The sequence below is a fragment of the Drosophila willistoni genome, chromosome 3R (assembly GCF_018902025.1).
Source record: "Drosophila willistoni isolate 14030-0811.24 chromosome 3R, UCI_dwil_1.1, whole genome shotgun sequence".
NCBI classification, from domain to species: domain Eukaryota; kingdom Metazoa; phylum Arthropoda; class Insecta; order Diptera; family Drosophilidae; genus Drosophila; species Drosophila willistoni.
Window position 1 is genome coordinate 15,566,755 of NC_061086.1, and position 13,659 is coordinate 15,580,413.

The window sequence follows — 13,659 nt, forward strand, 5'->3', positions numbered from 1 at the left end:
TATTATTGATTTATTGAAAAGGCGCAGCTCAGGACCAAAAAAATATTTAAATTTAGCTCTTCTTGGCTTTGTGCAGACACTTGTGATTGAAAAAGACAAAATCGGTACAGATAACATGACTAATCTGGAAAAGCAACACGAAATGGTGAAGCGCAGCCTGGTGAAGTTTCTGGACGAAAATATTAGTGGTAATGGCGAATTGAAATAAAAATTCATATAAAGTTTGCAGCGGAGTCTAGGATGCATAATAAGAAGTTACTCAATATAAATATGTACGTTCCAGGTGCCGATTTTAGCGTTGTGGACGAGATTGTGCTTTCCTATATAATATCCATATTGGAAGAGGCTTCTCAGGATCCTTGTTTCGATGTGGAGGGCTTTGTTGAAATGATGAGCGCCTACTTTGAGGAGTTTTCCACGATTGACCACGGTGTTATTTGCGAATGGATTTATAAGCTAGCCGGCGAATTGACCGAAATGGAAAAGAATCAGGGCAACCGAAATGCCGTCAATTTGTCACTTGAGTGAGTTTAAAACATTTAACAAATGAAATTATTAGTAACCTTTGTGGATGCAATTGTAGTTCTTTGAGTCTGTCCAGCATCATACCCGAGTCGAAATTACGTGCCCGTAACTCTTCCATTTCCGAGAAGGACGAGTTGTCATCGAATAGCAGCAGCAGTGGTGGGAGTGGCAGCGGAAAACGCTCCCAACATTTGTCCGAAACTAGTGACGGCGGATCCACCGATAGCTCCAGTTCTAATTGTGATTACTTTCTGGATGAGGCTGAGGTATTGCAGGAAATGTTTCCAGATACCGCTTACGTTGAGGTGAGTCAATTAAGTCAAACATATCAGATGATCAAAGATTAACGATCCTAAATTATTTACTATAGATTAAGCATTGTATTGCTATTGCCAAAGGTGATATTGATGGCGCCACTCAAATATTACTACATCGCCAAGATACCAATCAGAGTCTGACTGACAAGTCGCATACTTTGGTCATTAAGAAGAATGTGGCGGTCGATGATAATGAGCTTAAGAATCGCATCATTGCCAGGTAAGAATCTGAAGGAGGCCTAATTTGGAGAAGTAGATGTGATGAATTAATTACATTTAGGTACTCGTACGTGGATAAGAATGCAACTCAACGTGAATACAAGCCGGTAGTGCCCAAAATGGAGCCACGGAAGTTGGTTCGTTATCGTGATAATAAAATTGTCTCATTGAAGGGCGAACGCTATACTGAGATTAAGCGTGACGAAGATGCTGAGTTAAAAAAACCCAAGAAGCAGATTCTACCGTAACTAAAGATGAACAAAACCCACTATAAGTATTTTATCAAGAAGCAAATTAACCACCCACACCCAACTAATCTATCCGCACCAATGACACCGAGAGTAGTTAACCGAAGTCACCAGAGCGACGATGAGGACGATGCTCACAGTTTATGCACTCAATTGCATATGTATGTGACCAGAAAGAGTTCCCCCAACAATATCAATGCCAATGCAAATGCCAGTCCCAGACCCATAGCCCAGGACCATGCCCAGCTTAGCCAACTTTTAGATGCTTCCTTGCCACATGTAGCACAACAAATAGATGATAAAGATGAGAAAGGATTTGACGTTAATGCCGAACAATCGAAGAGCAGTGCAGTCAACCAAAATGTTGACATTGATGCGGCATCCCAATCGCAAAAGTTTGTGTTACCACTTGGCACTTTGCTGTTGCTGTTGTTAGTTACCTTTGGCCAATTGACATCACATTATCATCATCATCATCATCATGATTCACATCAAGTTGTAGACAATGACAGAAAGACTTTACATACCAAATTAGTTAATAGTTATGTTTTAGGATTTGATTTTGAATTATTTAAGAGCCCACTATGGGTGGCAGGCAGCTTATGAGTTTCAGTGTTCCCCAGCTGACCAGATGACAATGGCCCAACGTTAGACTCATGGGACAGGACTCATCTGTCATGACGACACGCCTGCAGGGTCGCAGACGCTATGTGATGTGAAGGTCAAAATTAGTTCCTTATTACGAAAAGGTCACTCAAAACAACCCTCGAATCTCCTAACTGGGTCCCTCGATCAGTATTCCTTTTTATCTTCTCCCAACCCCTCAAAACCCTTCATATTATAGGCAAATGCGATCCGTTTGTCACGAATTTTGGAGCTCAAATAGACTTATTTTAGGTATTTTTGTTTAGTAACTCTTATTAAAAAGAGTTTAGTTGATCGTGCCGCGTTTTAAAAACGTTTTAGCACAAACAAAATGTATGAAATTGAATTGAACATTTGCCATATCTGTTTAGGATCTGCGTTGTTTAAGTTTTGTTTCAATTAAATTGGTCCAAGTAAACTAGCAACAGTAGCTACAATGCCAAAAGATGCAACACAAACTAGTCCTCCCACTGAGATGATGAATCCTATAACCAAGACAAACAAACAATGAAGAAAAATAATGAAAAGATATAGTGGCTACTGCTCGACGATACAAAACCACAGCAATATTTAAATATTCTAAACATATTCAATACATATACGAAACTAATCGATTAATCAAATATTTATATAGCCTAGACTTTAGCATCTTCACACACAGACACACTCTAACCCTAACATTGTTTGTTCAATCCCTCCCATTGCGACAATTGAAAGGAAATTCTCTTGCTAATGCAATTAATGTTTAGAATTTAAGATTCCAACACATTTATGTTTTTTGTTTGATACAAAAGATATCAATTCCAATTTTTCATTCATCTTTTTAATTTAGCCTTAAGTTTAATGTTACAACATATTATCTCCAAGCCCCTTTGAATTCAAATTAACAATATGCATTTTGAAACTGATTTAAATTAAGCCCATTTACACAATCGGTATTAAGCATATAAATATTGTTTTATTTTTATTGGTTACGGTCTTGATATTAACAATTTCTCATATGGAATATTTTCGATTATTTTTTTTCTTAATTTAATATATTTATTTTTTGTGATATTAGCGTAAACAACGTAAAAGGCAAAAACTCTCGAATTAAACTTTTGAAAATGGAATAAATAAACTATCAATATTTAATGCATATGTAAAAAATAGTGCTTTGTATTTCATCTTGAATTTTTCCTCCATAAATATTTTCAGATTAATTCTGTAATTTCATTACAAAAAATTCGAATGTGATTTAAAAAAAAACGAAATTTAAAATAAATTTTCTGGCAACGCTCCAATTTTTCTGTTTACCAACACTGTTTTTCAAATGCAGTCATTTCGACGTTACCCAACACATTTTTTCGCAGCGCAGAAACGCGAAAAATAGAGAAAAAGGGTGCAAATGAAATGAAATTAAAAAATGGCCTCAATTGCGGATTTATTTATTAAATATAATTGCACGAATTGCCAAGACGATATTCAGGGTATACGTGTGCACTGCGCAGAATGTGAAAACTTCGACCTATGCCTGCAAGTAAGTAAACGTTCACACCGACACGCATACATGCACACCCATACAAACATTACACGCACACCAGCTTTGCTTCTGGGAGCTGACGCATCTATGTATATATGTCCATATTAATATAATACATATGAGCAGCCGATCCCCGGTTAATTGCACAATATTGTTTCGCTTTCGATCAGCTAACTTTCGTTACTATCAACTTTCAGTGCTTTGCTGCCGGAGCTGAGATCGGGGCCCATCACAACAACCATGACTATCAGTTTATGGACACGGGCACTTCCATTCTCAGCATATTTCGTGGCAAGGGAGCTTGGACGGCGCGGGAGGAGCTACGTCTGTTGGATGCCATCGAACAGTATGGCTTCGGCAACTGGGAGGATATAAGCAAACACATTGAGACGAAGTCGGCAGAAGATGCCAAGGAGGAGTATGTAAATAAATTTGTCAATGGCACAATTGGCCGAGCCACCTGGACGCCGGCCCAGTCACAACGGCCTCAATTGATGGATCACACGGGCGACGATGATGCCGGTCCGTTGGGTTCGAATGCCCTGGCCAGATTACCTCCACTGGAGATAAGCAGTGACGAGGCCATGCAGTTAGGTTATATGCCAAGTAGAGACAGTTTTGAACGCGAATACGATCCGACAGCCGAGCAACTTATCTCAAATATAACGCTCAGCTCGGAGGACACCGAGGTGGACATTATGCTAAAGCTGGCCCATGTCGACATATATACGCGAAGACTGCGTGAGCGTGCCAGAAGGAAACGCATGGTGCGTGACTATCAGTTGGTCTCGAATTTCTTTCGCAATCGCAATTACGCATTACATCCTGGCTTGACCAAGGAGCAGAAAGAATTTCGGGATCGTTTTCGTGTCTATGCTCAGTTTTACACCTGCAACGAATACGAGCGACTACTAGCCTCCCTTGAACGGGAAAAGGAGCTGCGCATCAGGCAATCGGAGCTTTATCGCTATCGCTATAATGGCATAACCAAAATCGATGAATGTCGTCATTTTGAGCAACATGCGGCCATGGCGACGCATCGTTCGACGGGACCCTATGGGCATGGCAAGACTGTAAGTTGGTTTAAATGGGCGGGTTGTCAAAGGATGGAAATGAAACCGATAAGTAACCAAAAGATTCTGATTCAAATCAAAGTTTCTTATCATATATACATCGTATATATTTGCGGTTTCATTCCCTTGCCTACTATCTTAATTTGTTGTGTACCTTGTAAGAATGATGCATGACGAGTTGAATATCGTGTGTGCGTGCGAGTTCGGGTTTGCCTCCGAATTCCTAATGTAAACAAAAGATCTCAATATCAATCTCTATCTTGTCTGTCTAATTTTCCTCCTCCTCCTCCTCCTCACGATATTCAGCTCCTCTGTATTATCAACACGCCGAACAGCGAACGTTTGAATGGTTGTATAAGACAATGTTTAACCACAGGACCACATACACTCCAGTGGAAATCTTCGGCCGCCAAGCAGCTCTTCCTTGCACTCCCCTCAAGCGAACCAGCTAAAGCTGTAAGTTGTGTCACACTCATCATTAATATTCGGAATTTGAGTTAATATAATTAAACCATTTTGCTTTCGACAGCGAACCATCAAGCGGCGTCGAGGCAAGCTTAAGTTCAATCGTACCAAGAAACACGCACCACATCGTCGACCCGACTTGCTCCGGCGCATTATTGCCCAGCAGAAGCTACTTGGATAGCTATCGGGGATCGTCGGCAGCTACGACAACAACGATGCTGCCGACAACAACAACGATGGGATCGACGAATCTGGGCATGGGGGGTATGGCGGCAATAACAGCGACGACAGCAGTGACTTCCATGGCTACGATGACGGCAGCGCAGGCGAATCTGCCCCAGATGGCCGCATCCATGACAGCGAAGGGGGGCCAAAAGTCTCAACATCAACAGCAACCAAATCCAAACGAGGTCGGCCCCGTCGGAAGCTATGACGATGAGGTGCCCAGCATGAGCCAAATTCTACGCAGCCAATTAGATGAACTGAAACAAATGCCACAGCCTCTGGGAAGCAATCTACTAAGCCACAATGAGTTGGATATGTGTAAAAGGCATAATATAACTCCCACCACCTACCTTTCCATGAAAACTGTCTGCCTAAGTGGAGCCCCATCTCTAGGTAGTCCCATGGAAATCTCGTTGCGCAAATTCTTTATCAAATGCGGCTGGCTGAGCCATTAAAATTCCCAGATTCCATACCATCAATCAAAATTCACAATTTTCCTGCTTGAAAGACTTGCATCTAATCATATTATTTCTATAACTGCCTAGCCTAAGTAAAAGACAACAATTTTAAAGTGTTTATCATCTATCGTGGCCATAATTACGAGAAACATTTCATACATACATATACATATATAAAAGTGATCTGATCTTTCGATATTACTTGTATCAAGTGTAGCTACAAAAGTTTGTTCCTTCCCTTGAGATGTCCAAAATGTTTATGATATTTTATATTATTCTATTATTAAGTAGGCCAACTAAAATAATAACTGTAAAAATATACAAAACATATATATATATATATACTACATATGTATATTCATGTATTCAACTATTTAAATGTAAAATATAATATGAAGTGTATTATGAAGTAATGGAAAACTCTTTTTTAAAAGCCAAAAACTTAAATTACACAATATTCTTAACCGTCAATCATTTTAGGATCAGTAGACCAGAAGTTCTTGTAATATTTTATGGAGACTCATTTTGAGAGACTAAAAATCGTTAGAAATCGACGAGGATATTTAAAATAACTATTATCTCTTTATTTCATTATTTAGACCGGACAACTGTCCTCATGAACTCATTTTTCTCGAAGTTTATATTATTCAATATCCCAGCTATTCTAAAAATTTATTAGTTTATTTGATCGAGATTTCACATTAATTAACTAATTTAAAATAATTATTATTATTATTAAAGTGTAGGATATAGTTGTAAACTATCAACCCAACTATATTTTACAAGCACTGGCAACTAAGGCCTTCGGCTTAGACGAAAACTACATCCATACACTAGCCTGGGATTCGAACCCGGATCCTCGTTGTTTAGTTGACTAAATGACTGAGCCACTTAGACAAATTTAAAATAATATTTAAACATATTGTGAGAAATCGTTCCCTATTCGAAAAGTGTTAGAAAAAATGACATTTGGCATTTGATAATGATCAAAAAATTAATCAAGTTGGAGCTATACAATGTTAAACTTTTTAAAGGACTTTTTAGTTCAGAAACCATACAAGATGTAAAAACCCAAAAATTTTTATTATAAAGGATCTAAGTACGTGACTGATTGCCTGCTTTTGAGGATTATCGATTTTGACACAGTAATTTTTAATATCCTTTTAAAAATGTCAAGTTTTAATTAATTGATTGCCCCAGATATGTAGATCACAGCAAATAAATAGGTATATGGTTTTCTAAGATGGATGGGAAAGTGGTCAAAAGATAGCAAATCAAATTAGAAAAGTTACGCCCGTAGTTAAATTTGCATGAAAAACTAAACTTTTATGCCATAATGATTGCGGTTTGTTTTTAAATATACATACATACATATGTACGTATATGCACATAAAGAATTAAAGATAAAATCCTTTCTTTAGTGAATCGATGCCCTTCTTTGTATAAGACAAAATCCTCAGTCTAGGATTTCAATATGTTGTCAAACTACATGCTATCTTTAATTCCTTCCCCTCCCTCTGATTTATGTAAAACACAGCCCTTATTTGACCCTGATCAAAAGAGTTCATCGAAAATCCTCCCCCACAAAAACGAAATTGTATTGAAGGAATACTAAAAATCAGTGCCATCAAATGTCCCCGTTCTGTTTGTTAACTTCTCGATTTCATGCCAGAGATTACGACGACAAAGATGAGGACAACGATGACGACGATTCACCCTCGGTCTGGCCTCGTCATTCACCCGAGCAGGTGAATTTTTGTGAAAACGCAAATGTGCCAAACAAGTGCCACAGCTGACCGAGACCTCTCCCAATTCACAATACTTGTGGGAATGCCTCAAGTAAACTTTCTCACGATGCACCCAAAACACACACACACACGCACATGTACACACACATAAAAGCAGAACACCGGCTGCTGGTACGGGTGGTGGTTGCTTCGCTCCGTGTCCGCTAAGTGTAACGCAATGTCGCGCCAAAGAGGAAATGAGGTCTACGTCTGCGCGCCAAAGGGAAGAGCAGAAAGAAAAAAAACAACAACAACAACGAAAAAAAGACACAAAACGCCAAGCACCAACAATGAGTTGAGATTGGGATTGGCTTAAGTGAGGACGGCACGCATGAAGCACGACAGCCAGTAAGCGAGAGCCCACAACCGAAGCGAGGAGAGCACGGCCTGGCTGGCTGGCTGGCAGGCAGGCAGTCAGTCAGGTCGAGGTCATGTCGCTGTCGTGTGTGGATATGCGTGTGGTAGCTCCTCTCTGCTGGTGGTGGTTGGACTTCGTCTTCTTCTGATTGTTGCGCTGGCGCACGGTTGGCACAGCACGAGAGAGAAAGAGCGCCTCTCTGGTGCGACGAACGTGTTATAGGAACAAAGGTTCTGCACTGTAAAAAAATGGTTAGCAACAATATTGATAGAATTTTTGAAAATTTTTTGAAATAAAAATTTACTTTGCTGATTTGCATGATTTTCAACTTACATATTTCAACAACTATTAATCAACAGTCCTTTAGGTGTTCTTGCTTTGCTTATAGGATCACTTGTTCGACTTATTTTGGATGTAGGAATTAGGTTAAGGGTCTCCTTAATATGGCTTATACCAACAAAGATTGATCTAGGGATGTTAAAAATGGAAAAAGCGACCTCCTAATATATGCAAAAGTTAGTTAGGGCCGATGGACCTTGGGGGGTGAGGCTCCCACATAGACCTGGTTTGGTGCAAAGAAGTTCGAAAATTGTCTGTAAACGAAGCAATCAAAGAAAACCTCTTCAAGATATTCCAAACTTGTTTTTTTTTTGGGTTAAAAGAAGAAAACTCTTCGTGTGATTATTCCATGATTTAGGAAGCAAATTTTTTCAATTTTACAACAGCCATTGCTAGTTTAACACTCTTAAATTAAAATCGTAATGATAATTTAAATTTATATATATGTAGGTATGCTCGTTGAATCGTTAAATCTCGTTTCTAATCGATACTTCTTATTTGCTTCCCTCAGTTTGTTGAATGAAATATTGGTTTAAAAATGTATAGCATACTTATAAGAGCAAATGGAAGCACCATCTGAAATGCCCTAATTTATAAAACTTATAATTAAATTTCTCCACGAATTTTTCCCAGTGTATAGAAAAACGGCTTCCGCTCGTTTGCCGTTGTCTTTGATACAGTTTTATTTTCTCTCCTTCTTGTTGTCGTTCATTTTTTTTTTTGGTTTTTGTTTTTGATGTTGCACACGTGCAGCACCGAGCGCCGAGTAGATCTTGCCACAAGCAGAGAGACAACGGCAACATCGAAGTTCGACCCCGAACCGATTGATGCTTCTGCCTTGCTGCTTACTGGTTGTTGGCTGGCTCGTTTCATCGTCAACTTGTGATCGTTGGAGTGCGTGGTAGCAGTTAGGGGAGGATTTTGCAAGTGAATGTGCCGACGTCGTTGCTGCTGCGGCTACAAAAAGGATCAGTTTACCTTGCGGCAAGATCATTTCTTAAGTGACTACCGTGCAGTAAAGAACACAACAAACCAGTACGCAAACCAACAAATTGAAATATTGCCAAAAATAAGAAAACATTTTTATAAACAACAAGACGAAAGATTATCAACATGGCTGTTCAGGGTCAAAGATTTATGACCAAGACGCAACATTATCGTAAGGTGACCAAGCCTCTGTTGGAACGCAAGCGACGTGCTCGCATGAATCTCTACTTGGATGAGCTAAAAGATCTCATTGTGGACACCATGGATGCCCAGGGTGAACAAGTTAGCAAATTGGAGAAGGCCGACATATTGGAGCTGACAGTTAACTACCTAAAGGCCCAGCAACAACAACGTTTGATCTCCACATCTGGCCAACAGCAGTCATCGAATGCCTCAAATGCCGAGTCGGCCCCAATTAATTTTGATAAATTTCGTGCTGGCTACACCCAAGCTGCCTATGAAGTTTCTCACATATTCTCCACTGTGCCTGGCTTGGATCTCAAGTTCGGCACCCATCTAATGAAACAATTGGGTCATCAATTAAAGGATATGAAAGAGCATCTGCATAGCGATGATGAGCCAGTCAATCTATCCGATCGCAAGGATGAACAACTGCAGCAACAGTTACCAGATGCCGAAGAGGACCTACATCAGGGTGAAGATGTCTGGCGTCCTTGGTGAATCCATACACACCCACATACATACATATCGACAGCTTTATTACACTCTGGTTTTAATTAGTTTGTAGTCCAACAAGTCCAAGTTTTCCAATCATTTCTAATTAGATAAGATGTATATGATGAATTTATATATATATTTGATGTGATGTTCCTGTGATAGTTTTTAAGTGAATATGTATGATAATTTTGTATCTGAACGATCTCCCATAGCTATAATATGTATAATTTATTTAACATTAATTTAACAAATAATGAGCTTCCCGCACAATTGTGCTTCCAAAACATTTTTTTTTTGTCATCCTTTTTAGACTTAAAACTTTTGTATTCAATTGTAATTTATGCTTTAAATTTTCTTAATTTCCCATTAAATAAAATGAAACTATTATTATAAAATCGTCAAAAGCTTAATTAGTTAGTTAGTAACTTAATGGTTATCAACTATAGAGACAAGTCAGAGTCAGTGGCTGATTAAGCCAGTGTAAGTTTTCAGGTTAAAATGCCAATTAGAAGATCACATTTCAATGTGAAAGTTAGTGCAGGAAAGAAAATCGGTCAAAAACGATTCGCAAAGATCATTTTTATTTTCTTTTAGAATTTTCAAACATACATTTTTTGCTAATATTTCTTGTTTTCGGATTGCATTCTGATCCGAAATACAATTTCGTTAATACAATTTCTTTAATTTCTAACCGATTTAAAGAAGTTACTCGAATATTTTTGAAAAATATAAATTTCGACGATTAAATCAATTTAAAAATAATTTTCAAAAATCGATTAAAACTTGGTAAAATCTTTTGACAACGCTCTGAAAACGCAGGACCCCTAAGGAACTTTGGGGGACTTTGGAGCTCGTAATATTTGCTGATCGTGCTATTTGGTTAATCCGGCACTTGACTGAATTATTTTAATTTATAGTTTTCAGATGGACATTTATCAATGATAGAGAATTGATCCTGGAATACATTTCTGCTCCGATAAAAATAATATAAATGAGAGGCCCAGTGACTAGTAATAGCCATGGCTTTTCATTCTTACAGGTGTTAAAGGGGAAAATCTAAGCAATATGAAGCCAGAATAATGTGGCCCACTTGTCAAGTAATATTGTCGCCAGCTAAATTTGAATGTCTGTTCATTAGAAAGTTTGGCGATAATGCCTTAAGAAACAATAAAGTGACCTTTCCTATGGGATATATACAATATAGTAAGCCGAACCAGAGACAAATTCCAAAACGGTTATAGTAAATAGAAGACCAAATCATTAGGCAGATTCAGGGGGGAGGAACATCCATCTCAAAAATTTAATTCTAATTTAGATAGTAGTTTCAAAGGTCTCTGAAGGGTTTAAGTTGATCCAGACATTTATATAAGATATACCGATAAAACATATACAACAAATTTACTTTAATTGAAAATGTTGTTTTTTATGTGCAAACTTTCAAAACGAATGTCTTTTTGGCCACTCTGAATGCACCTATGAAAACCTTTATTGTGATTAAAATAAATATATATCCTTTTGGCCTTTAAACGGTAAGGGCAAGACTGATAAAAGTTTTTTTTTGTAAAAAGAACAGAAGAAGTTTAATGCGAATTAAAATTCAAGATTTTTCAGTTAATCATGTATCAAGAATACTAAGCTTACATTAGGAATGTAATGTCTAAAAAATTAAACAAATAAGGGAATGTAATTCCACCCGATTCTCCCTTAGGTAACCTTGGCCCAATCAAAGACTATGAGCTTAACCCTCGATCACTTATCATTTGCTCTTCTAACATATTACAAGACCATCGATAGTCAAAAAGTCTCTGGAACGTGGATAGCTTACAGTCGAAAGTGTGTCCACCATGCGCCACTCTCAAGCGGCATCAACAGAGTTGGCCCCTCTGCCGACCTCGACTTGATCGACGCTCTTCACTTACATACGTATATGTATGTATATACAAGAGAATGATGAAGCGGCAGAGCCACACATTAAGCACACTCGACGCACACGAGCAATGTTCCCACAGGATCACAAGGATATCCAAGACCAACAAGTGCGAACCGACCGAACCAACAAGACTAAACAGGAAGTCCTCATCGGCATTCGATTCGTAGTCATCAGAGTTACGCCCCATACCAAAAGATCCAGTCGCAAAGGGCAGTCCCGTTCCTGTTCCCACGGCAAAGCCATGGTTCAGTTCATTATCCTTTCGCCCATAAGCAAATCATAACACACAAATCTAAGTAGAAACGGCAGCTGTTCCTGGGCAAAATTCCCATGCTCAATGCGGGCAGGTGAGCAAAAAATGAAGAAAAAAAAAATAAAACATACATATACATAAATGTCTTTTGGTGTGAGAAACTGAGGAGGAAAGTGTTTCCCACGATCCTGGCATAGGGACGGATCCTTGATAAGGGTGCCAGGGCAAGCAACAATAAGAAAAGCGAACAAACAATAAGAAGAAGCCCAGAATCGACAACGAGCCGAGCCGAGCAGAACCTCAAGAAGCGGAAGGGTCGACCAACCCTCATACCACCACACGATCACGAAATGCCAGCACAGAACTCAACTGAAGTGATCATGGGGGTTGATTCTCTCCCTCTCTCTCTCTCTCTCTGTCTCATTCTCGGTGTCTCTCGGGGACTATAAAAGGTAGAGGCCCAACCCGACAAGAGCACACAACGTCTTGCACTGCAGTCAGAGCAACAGCAAACAACAAATAAATAAATTTTCAAAAAATGTCTTCACTACAAATGTCGGAAATGTCCAAGACCTATCAGTACCGCAAGGTGATGAAACCCATGCTGGAGAGGAAGCGTCGGGCACGCATTAACAAATGCCTGGATGAGCTTAAAGATCTAATGGTGGCCACATTGGAATCGGAGGGTGAACATGTCACCCGGCTGGAGAAGGCCGATATCTTGGAGCTGACAGTGACCCATCTGCAAAAGATGAAACAGCAACGCCAACACAAACGAGCCAATGGCGAGGAGTCTACTCTCAGTCCAGCCGAAGGATTCCGTTCTGGTTACATTCATGCCGTCAACGAAGTATCCCGTTCCCTATCCCAATTGCCAGGCGTCAATGTCAGCCTGGGCACTCAATTGATGACACATTTGGGTCAGCGACTGAATCAACTGCAACCAGCCGTAAAGGAAGTCCTACCCATAACTGCTCCACTCTCCGTACACATTGCCAGCCGGGAGGCCTACTCAGTGCCCATTTCACCCATCTCCAGTTATGCCGGTAGTCCCAATTCAAGTGTGGCCAGTGCTTCGCTTCTAACCACATGCGGATCATCAAGTCAAATTAGCAAAATCGATGAAATGGACAGCGAGGATGAGGAGAATGTCTGGCGACCTTGGTAGATCCATTTACCAGAACACCTTAGAAAAAGAATTATAACAATGTCTTCCATTTAGTTTATAAGTACGAAAAGATAAAAAACAACAAAAGCTTTAAACCGAGGCCCAGATCAGATGTGATAATAAATTATATATAGTTAAACAAAAAAAAAAACAACAGATTTTTCTTATTGAAGTGTGGGGTGGGGGAAATGCTTGCCAATTAGTCATATATTTAATGGTCATTTTGTATTTTCATCGAGCGGAAATGCTCAGCCGACATTTTACCCAATTCGTTGTAATTTTTCTTTTTCGGGCCATGGCTCTTTTTCGTTTTTCTTATTTTTTTTGTGTGTAAAGAAAGCGAAAACAATGCCAAGGCCGAAAACGAACACGTGTGCAGACAATAAACCTGGGTTTCGGCTTAGGTAACAACAAAGTATAAAAAATTAGAGACTTATCTTTTTTCCCCCTCCCTCCATCCAT

General features: G+C 39.2%; 4 protein-coding genes across 5 annotated transcripts; all 4 read left to right on the forward strand.

Annotated features, from left to right (window-relative positions):
• Positions 1-2,960, forward strand: LOC6650152 (CUE domain-containing protein 2). The gene is made up of 5 exons (XM_002074041.4): positions 1-188; positions 284-524; positions 584-830; positions 896-1,062; positions 1,123-2,960. The coding sequence occupies exons 1-5, from the start codon at positions 116-118 to the stop codon at positions 1,307-1,309; spliced, it is 915 nt and encodes a 304-aa protein (XP_002074077.1). The 5' UTR covers positions 1-115; the 3' UTR covers positions 1,310-2,960.
• A 332-nt stretch (positions 2,961-3,292) lies between these two features.
• On the forward strand, positions 3,293-6,110 carry LOC6650153 (transcriptional adapter 2B). Of its 2 annotated transcripts, none has more exons than XM_015176788.3 (4): positions 3,293-3,473; positions 3,674-4,549; positions 4,856-5,005; positions 5,079-5,287. In XM_015176788.3, the coding sequence occupies exons 1-4, from the start codon at positions 3,360-3,362 to the stop codon at positions 5,193-5,195; spliced, it is 1,257 nt and encodes a 418-aa protein (XP_015032274.1). In that variant the 5' UTR covers positions 3,293-3,359; the 3' UTR covers positions 5,196-5,287. The 2 variants fall into 2 exon arrangements, with proteins under 2 accessions (XP_015032274.1, XP_002074078.1); XM_002074042.4 differs by having other exon boundaries at positions 3,297-3,473; positions 4,926-5,005; positions 5,079-6,110.
• Positions 6,111-9,248: 3,138 nt separating this feature from the next.
• Positions 9,249-9,957, forward strand: LOC6650154 (enhancer of split mdelta protein). The gene has a single exon (XM_002074043.3). It carries the CDS (start codon positions 9,295-9,297, stop codon positions 9,847-9,849), a length of 555 nt encoding a protein of 184 aa, XP_002074079.1. The 5' UTR covers positions 9,249-9,294; the 3' UTR covers positions 9,850-9,957.
• A 2,565-nt stretch (positions 9,958-12,522) lies between these two features.
• Positions 12,523-13,309, forward strand: LOC6650155 (enhancer of split mgamma protein). Its single transcript, XM_002074044.4, has one exon. The coding sequence runs from the start codon at positions 12,568-12,570 to the stop codon at positions 13,195-13,197; it is 630 nt and encodes a 209-aa protein (XP_002074080.1). The 5' UTR covers positions 12,523-12,567; the 3' UTR covers positions 13,198-13,309.
• Positions 13,310-13,659: the final 350 nt, after the last annotated feature.